Source organism: Chiloscyllium punctatum, chromosome 5 (genome assembly GCF_047496795.1).
Source record: "Chiloscyllium punctatum isolate Juve2018m chromosome 5, sChiPun1.3, whole genome shotgun sequence".
NCBI classification, from domain to species: domain Eukaryota; kingdom Metazoa; phylum Chordata; class Chondrichthyes; order Orectolobiformes; family Hemiscylliidae; genus Chiloscyllium; species Chiloscyllium punctatum.
Window position 1 is genome coordinate 40,484,975 of NC_092743.1, and position 21,023 is coordinate 40,505,997.

General features: G+C 40.5%; 1 protein-coding gene across 1 annotated transcript in view; it reads right to left on the minus strand.

The window, feature by feature from the left end:
• Positions 1-16,365: 16,365 nt before the first annotated feature.
• Positions 16,366-21,023, minus strand: part of LOC140477017 (KAT8 regulatory NSL complex subunit 1-like) — a 160,308-nt gene continuing 155,650 nt past the window's right edge. The window contains exons 13-14 of the mRNA XM_072570119.1: positions 18,332-18,587; positions 16,366-17,239 (exon numbers count right to left, since the gene is read on the minus strand). Coding sequence (XP_072426220.1) covers positions 16,964-17,239; positions 18,332-18,587 — 532 coding nt within the window. The 3' untranslated portion in view covers positions 16,366-16,963. The remainder of the gene's footprint in view (positions 17,240-18,331; positions 18,588-21,023) is intronic.

The following is a 21,023-nucleotide window of genomic DNA, read 5'->3' on the forward strand; positions in this document are numbered from 1 at the left end:
GGTTTTAAGCTATTAAGGTCACTACTTATTGCCTATTTCAAATTTCCCTTGAGAAGGTGGTGGCAATTCATCAATTATCTTTGTCCATCATAAGTTTAGAAATGGGAATGCTCACTTTGATTGCACAGTTCCATTTCCATTGGAACTCCTTGTAGCGGTCTGTGCCCAGATGCAGCAAGACTTGGGTAACCCCAGACTTGTCATAACCATTTCCACTGGGAGAGAGTCTATGATTCTATAGAAGAGCAATGACATCAGAGATGGCATTCAATGATGAATAATCCATCTCTTGACTCTTGAAAGCTATTCTGTCATTTAACAGTACAAATCAGACTGAGACATAATATTTTCCATTTTCCTTGATCAGTGTTATTGCAAATCACGTAGCCTGACATTGTCTAGGACAATACAGCCCACATTGTTGACACCTTAGATGTTCACTCTATCCATCACTGACACACCTTGGCCACAGTGTGTACCATCTATAATATGAGGTCTTATCAAAGTTTCTTCAACAGCACTATAGACTAAAAGACAAGTACAGCAGATGCCACAACTTGTAGGTTCTCCTCCAAGCTGCAGAATACATTGAGAAAAAATTCTGAAAATCCCAAACTAAGTAACTGTTGATATACTGACACCACATAGGCAGAAAAGGAAGTTGTAGCTGAATTGGTTGGGCCTAGGACACTACTCTGCGGAACTTATTCAATATCCTTCTAGGGATAACCTGATTGGCCTGCAACAGACAGTTCGAAAAAGTAATTTTAATCAAACTGTTTAGACATGTTATGACACAACTCTCGGGCAATTGGGAATTGAATGCAGACTTTCTGACCCAGAGCGAGTGACGATATTAAAATCCCTACACATCAGTTAAATGCTATCAATTCTGAGTGTTGCCATGTGAACTTTGTGTCAAGTACAACTACACCAGGAGATGGCAATGTCACACCATATATTCTTACTGGAATGCGGATGTTGTTAATAGAATCGTGAGTGAGTATGTCACAAAAAGACCATGCTGATTCTCTGGAAAAATAAACCACCTTACCTCCATAGATCTTAACACAATTTTTCCCTTTGGATTGATTATACAAACCCGATGAAAGACATACTTGAATCTATCCACCACATTAAGCTCACAATCTGGAGCCTAATCACTTGCAACATAAAATGTCTCCACAAATGCTACCAGACCTGCTGAGTTTTCCCAGCATCTGCAGTTGTTTAGTTTTTTTCCTAAAGAAGTAGGGTTGTGTTTCTTCAGTTGTATAGGGCATAGATTCCACATCTACAATACTATGTAGAGTTTTGGTCTCCTTATTTATAAAAAAGATATACATGTGGTAAAAGCAATTCAGAGAAGGCTCACTTGACTAATACTTAGGATGGGGAGATTATCTTAATGAGGAAAGATTGAACAGGCTGAGCCTGTTGCTGTGTAGGGTTTATATTCTATGCACTGTTTTAAAATCTAATTGGACTGTCTTATGTATTGTTAATATTACTCTTTTGTAATGACTAAATGTGGGATTTGAGGTTTGTCCGCATTTCCTTGAAAGCTGGTTGAATGTCAGGGTTTGGGGGTTGGCTTTGCCGCTCACCTCCCTTGTAAAATTGCTGTTTCTCTATATACAGCTGTTAATGTTAATTGTTTTGTAAACTGTATTGTTTAATAAAAAAAAACACAGCCTTCATCCTATTGAGTGGCAGAATAAGATTAAGAGGATCAAAAAGCCTACTTCTCCCAGTTTTAGGTTTTAGCCAGATGGAACAGTCTCTCCCTATCCATTAAGTAGAAGAGAACGCAACCTTATAAACATCATACTGCATCAGAATAAAAGTTATCTACAAGTAGTTATTTTTATATAGGTAAACAACCTTCTATTATGGACCAGGCCAGACTCCCTCAACACAATTCAAGAAGGTAGCTCCGACCCTAACTTAGTTAATTGTTTTAAGTAGGTGTAATGTGGACATTCCAGGAGTGATGTAGCTGGCCCAACCTCTTAGTGCTAAACAAAACAGAATTTATTTGCAAGATTACCAAATGAAACGCAAACAAATGAGAACAGAATATAGAATAATTTAACCTATCTTAAAAAAAACCCAACAATCCCCATAAACACCCCTTGGCAAAAAATGGAATAATCAAACACAGAGCCTTGCAGAAGAGAGAGAGAGTGATGGCAGAGTGATTCAGCAAAAAGAAGCCAAGGCCAGCAAAATCTTGTTAAAGGAGCAGCATCGTCACAGTTCCCTCTAAGCTGCATAGCTGCCGTTGGAATGTTCTGTGTACGCCGATCCCATGTCGATGCACGTACTTCATTTACTATTGCACATGAACCTCGGAGGTCCATCGGGTGGAAAAAAGTGATAGGTACTGTTGGTTTGCAAAGATTGACACAGAAGAGTTCATTGGGTAACATCCATAATGTGGATGTCATACGGATATGGTGGTAGAACAGCTTGGATCTCAAAGGAACAAGACATCCCATCCAGGTCCTCTTCACAGTCTCTGTAACAATGTCTATCATATCAGTGTAACTTGTATTTAATTGGTAACATGCAATAAACTATTTCTTCAAGTACACAATTTTCCCCAATTCCCATTGACAGTTGTTTTGCTGGGACTTCTTGAAATCATAATCCGTCAAGTGCTGCTTTAATGTCAAGGACAGCCAGCCTGACTTCTCTTTTATCCATCATGATTGGACCAAGTCTATAATGAGGCTACCTGGTCTGAGTGTCACTGAACTGTTTATTGTTGAGTAAATGCCATTTGTTTACACCATCAATAACATTTTCGATCACTTTATTCTTAACTGAGATAGACTACCGGGGTGGTAAATGGCTGGATTAGACTTGTCTTGCATCTTGCCAACAGGGTATATATTGGTAATTTTCCATATTGCCAGTAGATGCTAATGTTCCAACTGTATTAGAACACATTGACCATAGGGATGGCTAGCTCGAAGCACAGGTCTTTAATATTATTGCAGAAATGCTGTCAGTACCCGTAGCCTTTGCAGTATCCAGGGCCTTCAGCCATTTCTTGATATCACGTGTTATGAATGAAATTGGTTGGAGCTTGGCACCTGTGATGCTGGGATCCTCAAGAAGAAGTTGAGATGATTCATCTACTCAGCACTTATCCATTTTGGACTGAAAAATGATAGATCAGAGTACCTCTTTTAGAAGGCACAAAGTTAAATGTAGTGGATGTCCAATGAGATTTTGGGGTTCAGGTGCATGGCTCCTAAAATGCCATGAACAAGTGCAGAAATAGTCAAGAAGGCTAATGGAAGGTTGACCTTCATATCTAAAGGGCTGGAGTATAAGTTTGCTGAAGTTATGCTGCAGTCATACAAAACCCTAGTTAGATCCTACTTAAAGCACTGTGAACAGACTTTGGCACCAAACCTTTGGAAGAATGTTTTGGCCCAGGAAGGAGTTCAACCCAGATTTGCAATAATGATATGTGGTTAAATTATGAGGAGAGATTAGTCAAATTAGGCCTTTATTCTCTAGAATTTAGAAGATTAAGGAGTGAGCTAATAGAGAGCTTCAGGACATTAACAGGGAAAGACATAGTAGATAAACGATTTCCACTGGTTGAAGATTCTTGAGCTAGGGGCCATCTTCTAAGAATCAGGACCAAGCCATTCAGGAAACAGATTAGAAAGCACTTCTACATGCAAAGAGTAGTAGAGATTGGATCTTTCTCAAATGGGAGTCAATGCTAATTTAGTTGTGAAATTTAAATCTGAGATGGATATATTTTTATTAAGTAAGGGAAAATGGGCCAAAGATAGTCATATGGAGTTAGGCCAAAGATTAGTCATGAATGACAAAACAAAGCAAGGGTCTAAATGTTCTACTCCTGTTCCTTTGTTCCACTTCTGGCTCAACATGCTTGTAAGTGTTTTAGTATTATCTTTTGCACTAATTCATGCAGCTGTCTCATCACTGAAGATGAGATTATTTGTGGGGCCCAACCCCTCAACGCCTCTTCCTGTGAGGTGGTTAATTGTGTTTCATTACCATTTGTGACAGTATGCAGCAGGACTACAAAGCTTAAATATGATTGTGAGATCACTTTACTCTGTATAGCATGCTGCGTGTATTGCTTGGTATGCAATTAGTTTTGTGCAGCAGCTTCACCAGGTTAGAATCTCAATTTTAGGTAGTCTGCTGCTGAATTTGGCTCCTGCACTCTTCATTGAACTAGGATGATCCCTGGTTTGATGGCACTGGCTGTGTTGGAGAATATTACCATGCATGAGGTTACACACTGTGGTTGAATAGAATGTTCAGCTGCAGTTGCTGATAGACCACATGGAGTGGTTGGAGCTGTACAAGAACCTGCTATGGAACATCTATAATACTGATCAGAGGATTAGATAGGGTAGACAGTGAAAGTCATTCTCCTAGGATGATGACGTCAGCTTGTACAAGGCGGCATAGCTACAAATTGAGGGGTGATAGATTGAAGACAGATGTCAGAGGCAGGTTCTTTACTCAGAGTGATAAGGGTGTGGATTGCCCTACCTGCCAATGTAGTTAACTCAGCCACATTAAGGACATTTAAACAATCCTTGAATAAGCACTTGGATGATGATGGGATATTGTAGGGGGATGAGCTTAGATTAATTCACAGGTCGGCGCAACATTGAGGGCCGAAGGGCCTGTTCTGGGCTGAATTGTCCTATGTTCTATGAAAACAATGTGAATAGCATAATTAGTAAGCTGGTCATAAGTAAGGGCTATACATGCAAAAAGGCATTGGGTGACCACCAGGAAGACTGGGCAGGTAGTGCAAGACTCCCCTCTCAAATGGACATATTCAAGGCTGTTGTGGGGGGAGGGGGGTTGGCTTTCAGAGAAAAGCCAACTCTGTAGTGCCATAGTTCACTTTGCTGTACAGCAGGTGAGGAAAAAATTGGGAGAGCTTTAGTGTTAGGGGATTCAATTGCAAGGGGAACTGATAGGCGCTTCTTTGGCTGTAAACAAGACTCTTGAATGGAATGTTACCTCCCTGGTGCCAAGGTTAGTGATGTCTCAAAGTGGCTGTAGGAATTCTAAAGGGTAAGGTGAAAAACCAGCAGTTGTGGTACTTGTTAGGACCAACGAAAAAGACAGGAGGTCACGCAACAGGAATCTAGAGAGTTAGGTGGTAAAGAGGAAGACTACTAAGGTTGTAATCTCTGGATTACTTCCAGTGCCACGTGCTACTGAGTATAGAAATAGAAAGATAGATCATATGAATATGTGGCTAAAGGAATGGTGTAGGCAGGAGGGCTTGAGAGTTTTGAATCATTCGGACAGTTTCTAGTGTAGGTGGGACCTATACAGGTTGGATGGGATGCACCTGAACCAGAATGGGTTCAATATCTTTGCAGGGAGGTTTACTTGTGCTGTTGAGGAGGTTTTAAGTTGATATGGCAGGGGAAAGGGGCAGAAAGTAGATGTAAAGTTGGGAGCAAGGCCCAATCAGATATGGTGGGAATGCTAGGCCAGTCCAGTATACAGAGAAGACATGGACATGATAAGGTACTTGAGAGGTCCAGAAAGCTCAACGGTATCTATTTTAATGCAAAGGGCTCGTCTGATAAGGCAGATGAACTTACGAGTGTTGATCACCTTACGGGACCATGATATTGTTGCAATCACTGAGACATGGGTTGTAGGAACAGCAGCTCAACATTCAAGGTTATAGAGGTTTCAGACATGACAACAGGAGATGTAAGAGATGTGGGGGCACTGCATTATTGATGAAGGAAACTATCAGTGCTGTAATGAGGGAAGATGTCTTAAAGGGTCTTCAAATGAGGCTATCGAGGTAAAGCTTAGAAATAAAAAAGGGGTGATTACCTAAATGGGATTATACCCCAGGCCCCAAGTAGATATGTAGGCAAATCACAGAAAGGTGTGACAGACAAAGAGTTATGTTTGTAAATTTTGCTAACATTATCTGGGATTGCCTGAGTGTGAAAGGATTAGATGAGGTGGAAATTTTAAAATGTATCCAGAAAAGCTTTTAGTGCCAGTATGTAGATTTTCCTATTAGACATAATTCTATGGAATGAGGTATTCAAGTGGATGCAGTTTTTACAACTTCTCTCAAAGCTTGAGTGTTTAGTCCTTTTGTATATTTAAGGCTGAGACAGACAGGTTCTAGATTAATAGGGGAATCAAGGGTATGGGGAAAGGACAGGAAAACGAGTGTGAGGAATGCCAGATCAGCCATGATTGTTTTGAATGGCAAATCTGGTTTGATCAGCCTACTCCTGTTCTTACTTCTTACAGTTTTCAATATATATAGTGACTTGGCCACCACAGCCTTCTGTGGAAGAGAATTCCACAGGTTCCTTTCCCTGTGCAGATATTTTTCTTCATTTGGCATATTGCATTCCCGGTTCTAGACTCCAAAAACATAGAAAACATCCTCCCTTGCAACTAATCTGTCTAGCTTGTTAGAATTTTATATGTTTCAATCTGATTTCTTCTCATCCTTTTAAACTCTGATGAATACAGGCCTTAACAAACCAATCTGTCAATATGGGACAATCCTATCTATCCAGCAGGTGAAAATACAAGAGTGTGATAGGTGGTGAACAGCAAGAGGAACGAAGAAGGTACAGAGAAAGGAAGAGGTGAAGATATTAACGGAAAAGGTGGCAGTCAGGCAACTGGAGAAAGAGTGCCTGTGTCTCTCAAGCCTGAGCCTTAAAATTATGCTTGAAGTAGTTTTACTCAGTTTCCAAACAAGTCATTACACCTCAAAATGCAGGTAAAGCAGTTTTCTGAAGAAAATGGAAATCTTTTTGTGTACCAGTTTTCCTCAACAATTTAAGAGTCTAAATTTGTAGATGATACTGAAATAGCAAATTATTCTAAAGCCAAGTTGTAATGGGCTGAAAAAGAGCAGATAGAATTCTATATCAATAAACATGAAATGGTATATTCAGATTAAAGAACACTGCATAGGGGTAGGTTTGGACACATTTGGGGTTCAAACTTCATGAAACGCTTAACTCAAGTGAGGCTTTATGGTTCCCAACAGAATACTGCATTCTATGGCAAGAAGCATAAAAGTCAAGATACAGTGGTAAATTTATATAATTTCATAGCAAGATAATTTAAATAACTGCTTGGTAGGAAAATACTTAGGAGACCCCAAGTTGAAGCGATTTGTCTTGCACTCATTCGGACTAGGTCATGAGAAACCAAACTTGGAGAAGAACACCAAGTTATACAGCATGAGCAATAGTAATGGATATCCAGCAAGAATAGTTAACTGTCAATCTTAGAGCAAGGAGGTATGCTCTGAATGCAGAGGTAAAAACAATGACTGCAGATACTGGAAACCAGATTCTGGATTAGTGGTGCTGGAAGAGCACAGCAGTTCAGGCAGCATCCAAGGAGCTTCGAAATCGACGTTTCGGGCAAAAGCCCTTCATCAGGAATAAAGGCAGTGAGCCTGAAACGTGGAGAGATAAGCTAGAGGAGGGTGGAGGTGGGGAGAAAGTAGCATAGAGTACAATGGGTGAGTGGGGGAGGGGATGAAGGTGATAGGTCAGGGAGGAGAGGGTGGAGTGGATAGGTGGAAAAGGAGATAGGCAGGTAGGACAAATCCGGACAAGTCATGGGGACAGCGCTGAGCTGGAAGTTTAGAATTAGGGTGAGGTGGGGGAAGGGGAAATGAGGAAACTGTTGAAGTCCCCATTGATGTCCTGGAGCTGAAGTGTTCTGAGGTGGAAGATGAGGCGTTCTTCCTCCGGGCGCCTGGTGGTGAGGGAGCAGCGGTGAAGGAGGCCCAGGACCTCCATGTCCTCGGCAGAGTGGGAGGGGGAGTTGAAATGTTGGGCCACGGGGCGGTTTGGTTGATTGGTGCGGGTGTCTCGGAGATGTTCCCTAAAGCGCTCTGCTAGGAGGTGCCCAGTCTCCCCAATGTAGAGGAGACCGCATCGGGAGCAACGGATACAATAAATGATATTAGTGGATGTGCAAGTAAAACTTTGATGGATGTGGAAGGCTCCTTTAGGGCCTTGGATAGAGGTGAGGGAGGAGGTGTGGGTGCAGGTTTTACAGTTCCTGCGGTGGCAGGGGAAAGTGCCAGGATGGGAGGGTGGGTTGTAGGGGGGCGTGGACCTGACCAGGTAGTCAGGGCTGGCAGTCTCAAGGACCCATTTCCCAATGAAAAATTAGCAACATACATATGAATTCCTTTTGTCTTTATAAAACAGCATCCTATATATTAGTACATGTAGCTTCTAGCATGTGTAAATGCTCATAAAATCACAGAAGTGTTACAGCATAGAAGGTGGTCAGTTGGCCCATCAGTCTGAATCAGCTCATCAAATGAATTTCAATACTTTCTCACATACCCTTGTACATTGGATGACGAGATAAATAGAAACAATGAACTCTTGAATACCTCAATTGAACTTGCCTCCACACAAGTCCAGGCAGTGCATTCCAGACCTGAATGACTCATTGTGATCACACATGCATGGTGTGCAAATTACTTCAGATCAATTTTCTCAATGGTTATCCCCCAACAAGCATAAACAGTTTCTCTCTGCCCAGTCCCTCGTGATTTTGAAAACCTTCCATCACATATTCTCTTAGCCTTCTTTTCCCCAAGAAGAACAGTCCCAACCACTCCAGTCTATCCTCATTACTGAAGTTTCTCATTTCTGGAACCATCCTTCTAAATTACCTCTGTACACTCTTAAATGCATTCACAAACTACAAATAGTAGTACACACAATACGGTACTCCAGTTGAGGTCTAACAGGTTTTAATACAAGACTAACATCAGTTCCTTGCTCTTGTTCTCTATTCCCCTATTAGTATACTATATGCTTATTAAATGCTTGCTTGTCCTGTCTGCCACCTTCAAAGATCAGTGTACACGTACACACAGATCCCTTTGCTCCTGCACCCCCTTTAAAATTATACTCCTTATTTTATACTATCTAGCCTCTAGTCTGCTGTGCCAGTCAATAACATTATGACTGATCTGACTGTGTCCTCACCTCCACTTTCCTGTGACCTTTGGCTCCCTTGATAGTCAAGAATCCAACCATATCTGCCTCCTTAGAAAGAAGAGAAAATCTCATGTTTTAAATGAGTGACCTGTTAGGTATAACAAAGGGATACATCCTTTCAGCATCAATGTAAGCAATGCAATAGCAGACTACTTAGAAACTCAAAAAAAAATCTAACAGTCAGCATGGCTTCATGAAAGAGAAATCCTGCTTTACAAATTTATCAGACTTCTTTGAGGTGGCAACAAGCAGGGCAAAGAGGAACTAGTGAGATATAAAGTACTTGGATTTCCAAAGGACATTCACAAAGGTAGCACACTACATCTATTCAATAAGAGCTCAGTTTTGAAGAAAGGTCACAGGACTCAATACTAACTCTGCTTTCTTTCCACAGATGCTGCCAGACCTGCTGACTTCCTTCTACAATTTCTCTTTTTATTCAAGAGGTTGCATACTAAAATAAATAGAGGATTGGCTAACTCATAGAAGACAGAGAGTTGGAATAGGTAAAAACAATGACTTGCAGATGCTGGAAACCAGATTCTGGATTAGTGGTTCCACCCTCCCCCCGCCCCCAACCTATCACCTTCATCTCCTCCCCCACTCACCCATTGTACTCTATGCTACTTTCTCCCTACCCCCACCCTCCTCTAGCTTGTCTCTCCACGCTTCAGGCTCTCTGCCTTTATTCCTGATGAAGGGCATTTGCCCAAAACATCAATTTTACTGTTCCTCAGATGCTGCCTGAACTGCTGTGATCTTCCAGCACCACTAATCCAGGGAGTTGGAATAGTCAGGGCATTTTCAGAATGGCAACCTGTAACTAGTGGATGATGGAAGTGAATATACTATCACCAAGTTTGCAAATGACACAAAAATAGAAGGGAAGATAAGTGGTGATAATAATGCAAGGAGCCTACAGAAGTCCAGTGAGTGGATAAAAAAAACAGCAGATGGAATATAGTATGGATAAGTACAGTTACACTAGCATTTTTGAGAAGTTTTGTAGCTCAGGTTGATGATAAGTAAATTAACTTGCCGAGTTTGAAGGTTTATTTTCAGACATTTTGTCACTATACTAGGTAATATCATCAGTGAGGGTCTCTGGTGAAGCACTGGTGGTAGGTCCCGCCTCTCTATAGGTGTTGGTTTCTTAGGGTGGGTGATGTAATTTCCGGTTCATTTTTTCAAGGGAAGGTAGATAGGATCTAAACTGATGTGTTTATTGATGGCGTTCTGGTTAGAATGCCAGGCCTCTAAGAATTTGCGTGTGTCTTTGTTTCACCTGTCCTAGGATGTGTGTTGTCTCAGTCAAAGTGGTGTCCTTCATTACTGTATGTATAGAAACTAGTGATAGTTGGTCATGTCTTTTAGTGGCCAGTTGGTGTTCATGTATTCTGGCGGTTATATTCTTTGTCAGAAAGAATAAGATCTGAATATTATTTAAATAGGGAAAGACTCAGAGTTGCAGTCCAGTGCATGAATCACATAAAAAGTTCCAATAGGAAAGGCAAATGGAATGTTGGCTTCTATTTCAAATGAAAAGGAACATAGAAATTGGGAGGACTTGCTAAAACTATAAAAGGTAGTGGTCAGACCACAGCTGTAATACTGTGAACAGCTTTTGTCCCCTTATAGAACATAGAACAGTACAGGCCATTCAACCACTGGTGTTGTGCCAACCTTTTATCCTACTCTAGGATCAAACTAACCTAGATACCCTTCATTTTAATGTCATCGGTGTGCTTATCCAAGAGTTGCTTAAATGTCCTCATGTATCTGACTCTACTAACATCTCTGGCAGTGCATTCCGCACACCCACCACTCTGTGTAAAAAAACCTCTGACATCTCCACTCAACCTTCCTCCAATCACCTTAAAATTATGCCCCTTGTGATAGACATTTCTGGGAGAAAGTGAGGACTGTGGATGCTGGAGACCAGAGTTGAAAAGTGTGGTGCTGGAAAAGCGCAGCAGGTCAGGCATCGGGCTTATGCCCAAAACGTCGATTTTCCTGCTCCTCGGATGCTGCCTGACCTGATAGACATTTCTGCCCTGGGAAAGTCTCTGTCTATTCGGTCTATCTCTGCCTATCATCTTGTATACCACCATCAAGTTGCCTCTCACCCTTCTTTGCTCCAATGAGAAAAGCCTTAGCTCTCCCAACCTTTGTTCATAAGCCATATCCTCCAGTCCAGGCAGCATTCTGGAAAATCTCCTCTGCACCCTCTAAAACTTCCACATCTTTCCTATAATCAGGTGGCTAGAACTGAACACAATATTTCAAGTGTGGTCTAACCACACCTGCAGTTCTTAAACTCAATCCCCCTGCTAATGAAAGCGAATACACTATATGCCTTCTTAACAATCCTATCAACTTGGATGGCAACTTTGAGGGATCTATGGGCATGGACTCCAAGATCCCTCTGTTCCTCCACACTGCTAAGAATCCTGCCTTTAACCCTGTATTCTGCATTTAAATTCAACTTTCCAAAATGAATCACTTCACACTTCTCTAGGTTGAACTCCACTTATCAACCCAATTCTACATCCTGCCAATGTCTCGTTGCAATGTACAACAGCCCTCCACACTATCCACCACTCTTCCAACCTTTGTATCATCGGCAAACTTATTAACTCACTCTTCTACTTCCTCATCCAAGTCATTTATAAATATCACAAAGAGCAGAGGTCCCAGAACAGATCCCTGCGGAACACAACTGGTCACAGAGCTCCAGGCTGAATACTTTCAATTTACTACCACCCTCTGTCTTCTATAGGCCAGTTAATTCTGTATGCAGGCAGCCAAATTTCCCTGTATTCCATGCCTCCTTACTCTCTGAATGAACCGACAATGAGAAACTTTTATCAAATGTCTTGCTAAAATCCATATACACCAAATCTACTGCTCTACCTTCATCAATGTATTTTGTCACATCCTAAAGGAATTCAATAAGGCTTCTGATGGCATTACCTACCCTTCACAAAGCTATGCTGACTATCTCTAATCAAACCATGGTTTTTCAAGTAATCATAAATCCTGTCTCGCAGAATCGTCTCCAAGAATTTGCCCAAGGACATAAGACTAATTGGTCTGTATTTCTTAAGATTATCCCTATCCCCTTTCTTGAACAAAGGACTAACATTTGCCAGCCTCCAATCATCTGGCACTACTCCAGCAAACAGTGATGATGCAAAGATCATCACCACAGGCACAGCAATCTTATAGAGAAAAGATATTAATATTGAAGATATTAATCCAGAGAAGGCTCACAAGGTTGATTGTGAATATGGAGGAATTCTCTTATGGAGAGATCATTCTGCCATATTGAAAAGTCAAGGACCCAGAGTAAGGAGTCCCCCATTTAAGATGGAGATGAGGTGCTATTTTTAAACAGTGATAAATCTGTGGTATTCTTTACCACAGATGGCTGTTGAAACTGGGAGAACAAGTACATTCAAGGTTGAGAGAGAGAGATTTTTAATTAGAAAGGGAGTCTAAAGTTATGGTGGAAAGGCAGTAAAGTGGAATTGTGGCTTATCAGATCAGCCATGAATTCATTGAGTGTTGGAGTGGAATCGATGGGCCAAATGGCCAACGGCTGCTCCTATGTCTTATGGATTTATGATCAGTGCTGTTGGTACCTTCAAAAATCTTCCATGCCTCAAAAGGATCTCTTCATTCCTACAAACTCTGACAGAAGAAAACAAGTCTCATCTCAGTCTTAAATGAAAGACTCCTTACTTTTAAACTGTGGTCTCTAGTTCAGCTAATCTTTCTCAGGCTGAGAATACAGACTTAATCTGTCCAAATTTTCCTCATCAGACCACCCCTTCATCTCAAGAATCAGTTGACTAAATCTTTCTTGAATTGTTCTAATTGCTTAGGAGGAGACCAAATGGAGTACAATATTCTAGATATAATCTCACCAATATCCTATAAAACTAGAGCAAAATTTATCGATTTATATATTCTCTTCCCCTTACAATAAATGGCAACATTCCACTCGTCTTGCGAAACACTTGATGTGCCTGTGTTCTAACCTCCGTGATTCATGTACGAAGTGATCTTGGTGTCCTGATACTTCACTGGTTTGTGATCTCTCACTTAAATAATTTGTCACTTTAAAAAAAAATCTAGTGGTTACATGGAAAAGTTCACATTCTCCCACAATATATTTCCATCTGTTTTTGTTTTTATGCACTGTCTTAACCTATCATCCTTTGCAAACACCCTTGCAACTGACTTTCCTACCTATTTTTGTGTCATCCAGTCTGCTCAATAAGATTATACAATTGTATGTTTTTTAAAAATCAGGGAATGGAGCCCACAATCACGTATGTTATATTTCATCTGTGGAAGTAGCTGGAATTATCAACCAAACAGCTTTCCTTCCATACTATGTTAGCTTCTCACAGACTAGTCCTGGTAGGACACTGCAATATCCAGTATAATGGAAACATGCTATACCTTCTCCTTTAGCTCTAATTCTCTCCAAACCATTCCTGAATGCACCAGTTGCTACCTGATAACCAGGGAGGTGGGCTGCTCAGCTCAAAATTTCCAATCTCTGACCTGCATTTGTAGCCACAGTACTTATATGGCTGATCAACTTCATTTTCTGGTCAATGGTAATCCCTAGAATGTCAGTGGTCAGGAATGTGGGGATTTCAGAAATAGTAACACTGTGGAATTATCAAAGGGATAGTTAAATTATTGCTTGTTGGAGATGGTCATTGCCTGGCACTTGAAATGCAATTCTTCCTTGCCAATCATTGCTGTCCAGACCTTGTTGCATGGAAGTACTCTCTACTTCAGTATTTGAGGGGCTGAACATCATGCATCAGAAAACATCCCTACGTCTTATATTGACGTTAAAAAAGGTAATTGATTAAACAGCGACATAGTTGAGCCTAGGACACAACCTTATGCAACTCTTGCAGTGAGATCCTTCACATGCATCAACCACAACCATGTGTGAGTTCAATCAATGCAGAATTAATTATAATTGAATTTAGCTGGGGCTGCTTTATACCACATTTGGTCAAATCTTACCTTGATTTCAAAGGCAGACATTCTCACCTCATCTTTGAAATTCAGCTGTTTTAACCATATTTAGACCAAAGACATAATGAGGTCAGGGGCCAGGTAGCTTCCAACCTGAACATCAGTGAACAGGTTGTTGCTAAAAAAGTACTAATTGATAGTACTGATGTTCACTGCTTCTGTCATTTCTGCTGTAAAAAGGAGGCCATCGAGTCATTAAATAGCTGGATTAACTTAGTCCTGATGTTTGCAGACAGAATATTCCTACACAATTTTCCACATTGTTGGGTAGAGACCATTAATGTAGCTGTACTGGAACACCATGATTTGGGGCGTAGCTATTTATGGAACACAAGTCTTCGATAATACTGCTATGATTTGATCAGAGTCCATTGCATTCGCAGTTCATAGTACCTTCACTCATTTCTTGATATCATGTGGAGTGAATTCAATTGGTTGAACATTGTCTTTAGTGATATTGGAGACCTCAGCGAGAATACAAGATGAATCATCAACTTGGCTCTACTGAATGAAGATAGTAGCAAATGCTGCAGCCTTGTCTTTTGCACTGATGTGCTGGACTCCCCATCATTGACTTTCTGGATATTTGTAGACTTTCCATCCTTGCTCTGTTATTTAATTGTCCACCATCATTCAAGATTAGCTGTGGCAAAACTTCAAAGCACAGATTTGATCTTTTGGTTGAAGGATTTCTTACTTCTATTGCACTGATTCTGCTATTTGTCGTTCAAGAAATTTGTATTATACCTTCATTGGGTGGACACCTCCTGAATTCTTCATTGAACTCGGAATGATGATGGTGGAAGAGTGAAGGATATGCTAACTGTGAAATTCACAATTCTGTTGCTTTTGATAGCTCACAGTATCGCATGGATGCTTGGTTAAGAGCCACAAAAACTGATCCATTTAACATAGTGCCATACAATACAAAATGTAGGGGTTCACTCAATGTGAAATGGGATTTCAACTCCAGAAGGTATGCTGGTTACTCCTAACTAAGCTGCCACAGACAGATGCATCTTCGACAGGTAGAGTTGGAGATGGTCATGTCTTGTAGGATATTCCTCCTTACTGGTTTCTTTACCAATAACTACAGACCCAGTCATGCAGATATGCCTTTTAGGACTCAGTAATGCTGCTGTTGAGTCACTCTTGGTGATGAATACTGAAGTCCTCAAAATAGAGTAGATCCTGTGCCTTCGCCATCGTTGGTGCTTTTTTTGTGTGATGTTCAATGTGCAGGAGTACTGATTCATCAGTTGAGGAAATGCGATGGAAAGTAATCAGTAGGAAGTTTCTGTCGAAACATGTGGCGCTGGAAAAGCATTAACAGAATTGAAACTCCTGATGAAGGGCTAATGCCCAAAACGTTGATTCACCTGCTCCTCAGATACTGCCTGATCTATGCTTTTCCAGCACCACACTTTTCGAATCTGAATTTCCAGTATCTGCAGTCCTCACTTTTTCCTAGTAGCAAGTTTCAATTTGATTGAGATCATGGCACGAGTGTTTAGGGAATCTGGAGGAATGCTACCACAACATCCTTAATCCAATAGGTTTCAAGTTTTTTCAAGTCTTGGAAAGATCCCACAAATCAACGGAACTACCCTCAAAAACCTTTCCGATTGCATCAAAGAACGGAATGCAGTTGGTCAAATATACTTCATCATTCAAACCTATGTAGTAATTTAATCATCCAACTATTTAAAAATAACAATTAATTGTCATAAATTATTTTCCTTATTAGTTGTCTTACTGCCAGTGGTGGACTGACTGGCCTGTAATTGCTGGCTGCATTTATTCTTCTATTTTTCTGAACAGGATGCCACTCCACTGGCAGCACCCTCCTATCTAAACATGATTGAAATACAGTTCCCAGAGCCCCAGCATCTTAACTTACTTCCTTCTGCAAAATGGAATTTCTACTTGGCACTCTGAGCCTTATCCTTTCCACTTCCTCAACTGCTGCCTCCTTCACTGTGACAGTGACAACAACCTCTTCGTTAATGAAGAGAAATGTAAAAGTATTGATTTGCTACCTTGGTCATGTCTGCAGAACATCATATCCTTTCTGTACCTAATTAGCCCACCTACTTTAAATGTCCATCTGACATATTTATGGTGGTCTTCCAAGTTTTCTTTTTAGTTACTTGTTAATCCACACAATTCAGTCAGAGATTTAAGGGAGCAGCCCTGCAGAACACACTGGATAACAAGAGTGAGAGCACAACACACAGAGCAAACAAGAACTGTAGTAATTTAATATAGGGAAAGTACAGTCAGTCGACCACTCCTCGGGCATGCTATACAACAGCACAAATATTCTAGAATGCAGCAGTGTTAATGAAGACAAGCCCAAAGGATTTACTGAAACAGGAGAAACTATTTCTACTCTTCTCAACGAGGATTCCTGCTCTCTTCCCCCCCACCCCCAATAAATGTTTGTTTTTAAAAGTTTTTTTTATTCTCTTTCTCTAAAGCTTTCCCTTCTTTTGTTGGCACAGACTGACATCACTTTTACATAGAGGACCTTACATTCTTTACATTTGTGACTGATTCCCTAGCCACAACAAACCAAACCCCCAAATTGTACAATTTACAGTATAGTGACTTGAAAAGAAATGAAAATAAAAAGTTCACTGAATAGAAGTTATTATATATGCATTCTCTCAAAAATAGATGTTTGAATATCAAACATTTAAAAACAAAATAACAGGTTTTCTCTGTTTTATATATATATATATATATATATATATATTTATATATAGATACAGCACATATATACAAGTTGTAATTGCTGTGCGGGTCTTGTTGATAAATTATTCTGTGTGTCAAGTTCATCTATCCATACTTCGTTCATTCTCAGTTGCCAGAGTCAATCTCAAGTCTGAATTGCTGTCTTCCTGTAAATATGCAGAGTCTCTTGGACTCTGCAATAACGAAGGAACGCACTCAGCAGATTCGGTCCGAATGCTCAGATTGTTAGCCGACAACCAGTGTAGGTTCCTTGGTCGCTCACAGCGACTTTCCCTAAGAGAGTTGGTGTGTCCTTTCAATAGTTCCATGTCTTCAGCTGATAAGGGAAATATCCTTGGCTCCCAAGGTTGCACCATCTAAAAGGATAAAGAAAATTCATTATAATAAGCCAAAAACATTGACACCCATTCCACTGCATCATCATCCTAGTTTTCTCTTCCAATGAGTGAAAGAGGCATACAATCAGATCAGTTACTATTTACAGCACTGTTTCTGAAAGTGTGGTGTGACTGGCTGCTCCAGGAGTCTGTAGGCTGGTTCAAAATACAAGTCGTACAAGCAAGGAGAAGGCCAGGATCCTTATTCCCAACACTTGTAGGATTTGACATAAGGAGACTGAGTCCCAAGAGCACAGTACAAGTTGTCATACAAGGAAGCAACAGTAATGTAAATAGAGAAGCAAATTAATGTTGCAATATTTGCAACATACAACTGGATTTTCAACACTTTTTCAAAAGGAGAAGAAATTGGTGAATACAGTACATGATATGACAGCAATGCCTTGGAACCAGAACTCATTTTCTCCAGTGGTTCATTAAAAACAGTCCCATGTTTTTGGTTGTTTCTTTTGCTGAGGCATGTGAAAGCCAGTCAGATAGGATTGACAGATTGTCTGTAGGATGTCTTGTCTTGCCTAAGAAACTTCAGGATACAGTGTATGACCAGCAAGCACGAATGGGAGTGCACAGCAGGAGCATGTCAAATTACCAAACATTGCTGCCCAGTGGAAATTGCTGGTTTACAACAATGTGGCCACATGCACAAATTTTCAAAGAAGTTGCCTCCCTTTCTCAAGATAAACATACACTTAATTCAGGGAAATGTACTTAAATTTATGTAATTAGGTTACATTTATCACTATTCAGTAATAATGAAAGTTAAGTACTTGCATCTTAACGTTTTAGGGACAGCATCACAAAAGACATTGACGTACACATGCATGTATTGTACAAGCGTGAGTATGGAGATCACATGCTCAATAATTAAGAATTTTTAATAAAAAGTTAATCAAATACAATTAACTACATCCCAATTTATCACATAAGACAAGTAGTTGATGTATTGGATAACATACTAGGACGTTTCCATTATAACGGTGTACCTCAGGATTTTGGATAGAAGCACGAACATATTAAAGATTCTGAATCTATAACATATTCAAAAATCACCTGAACTTCTTCATCAGTGACTTCAGGTGTAGATGACCGAGTATCCTCATTGATTGACAGGACTCTTAAGCGATCTTTTGAGGAGAAGGAATTGAGTGATGAGCAGGTGTCAGGACTGACAGGACCAGTGAATGAGGGTGTATGAGGGTAGTCATTCAACAGATGGAATCCACTGTCAGGTGATGCTGGATGAGGAGTTGCTGCATTAGCTTGCTGCAGTTGTGGAGTAGACCTGCCATCAGCTTTGTTAGAAGATCTGAAAACAAGAAAGAAGTCATATACAGTAAAATACTTGATTCAAAATTATTGTTTCTTAACTCATTATTTGTAACTTTAGCATTTGGAGGCCAAACAATATGCATGGTCCTCAGATTCAACTAATTTTCCCTCCTCCAAATGGATCATTAACTGTTTGCCTTTATCTCATCTAATCAGTAAATTTATGTGCAAATCAGTTGGAGAATCAAGGGTGGTGGGGTAATAGTATATTGGATTAGCCATAATCTGTGCTTGAGGGGCCTACTCCTATTTTTATGGTAGATCTGTATAATGAGGGTTTTCAGACTATGACATCACAAAGTAAGCATCCATGCACAATCACTTCCCAACAGAAGCCACTGAGCAGTAATCAGGATTGCAACTACTGCTGAAACCTGTGGCCTGAGATCTCAAACTCGCCAATAACGAGCATTTACAAGTGGGAGCTCCTTCTGATGGTTTATTAGAGTAAATAAATCATCCTGCTGGACTGAAATCAAATGATCAGAAAGTCCCTAAGTTGCTGCCATCCCAATATGATCATATCTACATGTGATCAACATTCTCTTCAACTTTTCTTGTGGTGTGTGTGGATCTCCAAGGTCTGTGTGCAGTTGTGCTTGTTGGAAGTAGAAGCTAAGCAGCAGCTTGCTGATTCACGTGCAAACCTTCCTACCTGCCATGCAGCCATGCTGTAGATAGGGGATGCTACATGCAACTGCTCAAAACAACTGAGTTCACACTTGAAATGCTATAAGGCTAATGAGACACCTAGTTGATAAAATCATAAGACCCAGCACCACCTTCTCAGACCAACTGGCATTGAGAAACAAATTCTGACATGGTGGACAGACGAAATGAAGGGAAGATGCATTACCTGACAAGAATCCTAGAACAAGAGGTGACAGTGTCATGCTACAGGTTAGGCTATTCAGGATTGAGATAAGAAAAGGTTTAATCACTCAGAGGCTGGTGAGGCTGTGGAGGCCAAGTCATTGACTATATCTAAGAGACAGAAATAGATTTCTAGACAGTGAAGGTGCCAAGGGGTGCAGGAAGAAAGCAAGAGATATTTTTAAACTCTTTCATCAGATGTAGTTAGTGCTGTTGGCTCAGCATTTATTGCCTATCCCCAGTTTTTTTTGATAAAGTAGGGGAGAGCTGTCTTTTTTATTTTCTGTAGGTTCCAGGATTTTGACACACAGATACTGAAGGAACAAAGATATATTTCCAAATGAGGATGGCAAGAGGCTAGAGAGAGATACTTGGAAGTTGTGTGTTCCCATGTATCTGCTGCCCTTCTCCTTTCAGATGCTAGTGGTCACTGATTTGGAAGTCTTGATGAATTTCTGCAGTGTACCTTGTAGATGGTACACACTACTGCTGAGCATCAGTGGTGGAGGGAGGGAATGTGGTGCTTTGTCTCAGGTAGTGTCAATCTTCTTCAGTGTTGAAGTTGAACTCATCTGGCAAGTGGAGGATATCATACTAACGTCGAAATGGTAAACAGGCTTTTTGGAGAGTCAGGAGAGGAGTTACATACCGTAGAACTCTAAGCTTCAGACCGGTTTTTGTAGCGACAGCATTTATATGGCTAGTCCAGTTCAGTTGGTTGTATCCACAGAATACTGACAGTGAGGAGTTCATTGATGGTAAAACTAGTGAATGTCAAGGGGCAATGGTTAGATTCTAGACATGTTAGAGATAGCCACTGTGTGGCTCTTGGGTGGTATAAATATTACACTTATAAATATTGTCACTTATCAGCCCAAACTTAGCAACTGCCCAGGGCTTGTGACATTTGGACATGAACTAATTAAGGATCTGAGGAGTACAATTGGTGCTGACATTATGCAATCATGAAACCTCTACATTTCTGATCATATAACAGAGGCAAAGTCAACAATGAAGCAGCTGGAAATGGTTTGGCCCAAGACAGGTCATGAGGAACTCTTTGGGGGGGGGGGCGGGGAAGAGGGTCCTGGAGTTGAAATGACTGACCAAAAGCCACATCAATCTTTCTTTGTGCTAGGTATGCTAGGCTTTCCCCAGGTTTCCACTGATTTTGGAAAACCACTGATTTCTAGTTTTGCTTGGGCTTCTTGTGGCTACATTTGATCTAATATAACCTTGATGTCAAGGGCAGTCACTTTCACATCACCTTTGGAATTCAGCTGCTGTTGGCCCACGGCATCTCACGTTAAAGGAAAATCTGCAGTATTATGTGCTTATGTTTCAATGAGACCAGTTTGTGAAATTCAAAACAAATCTAAAATTCAAGGAAGTTTCCCATCTGGGATCTGACTTGTCTGGCAATAACGTCAGCTGAGATCATAACAATATCAAAGTCTAACACTCTCAAGGAGAAAATTATTAACACGCTCAAATTAAATAGGAGTACTCTCATTTTCAAACTGTGGATGCTAGTTCTAGA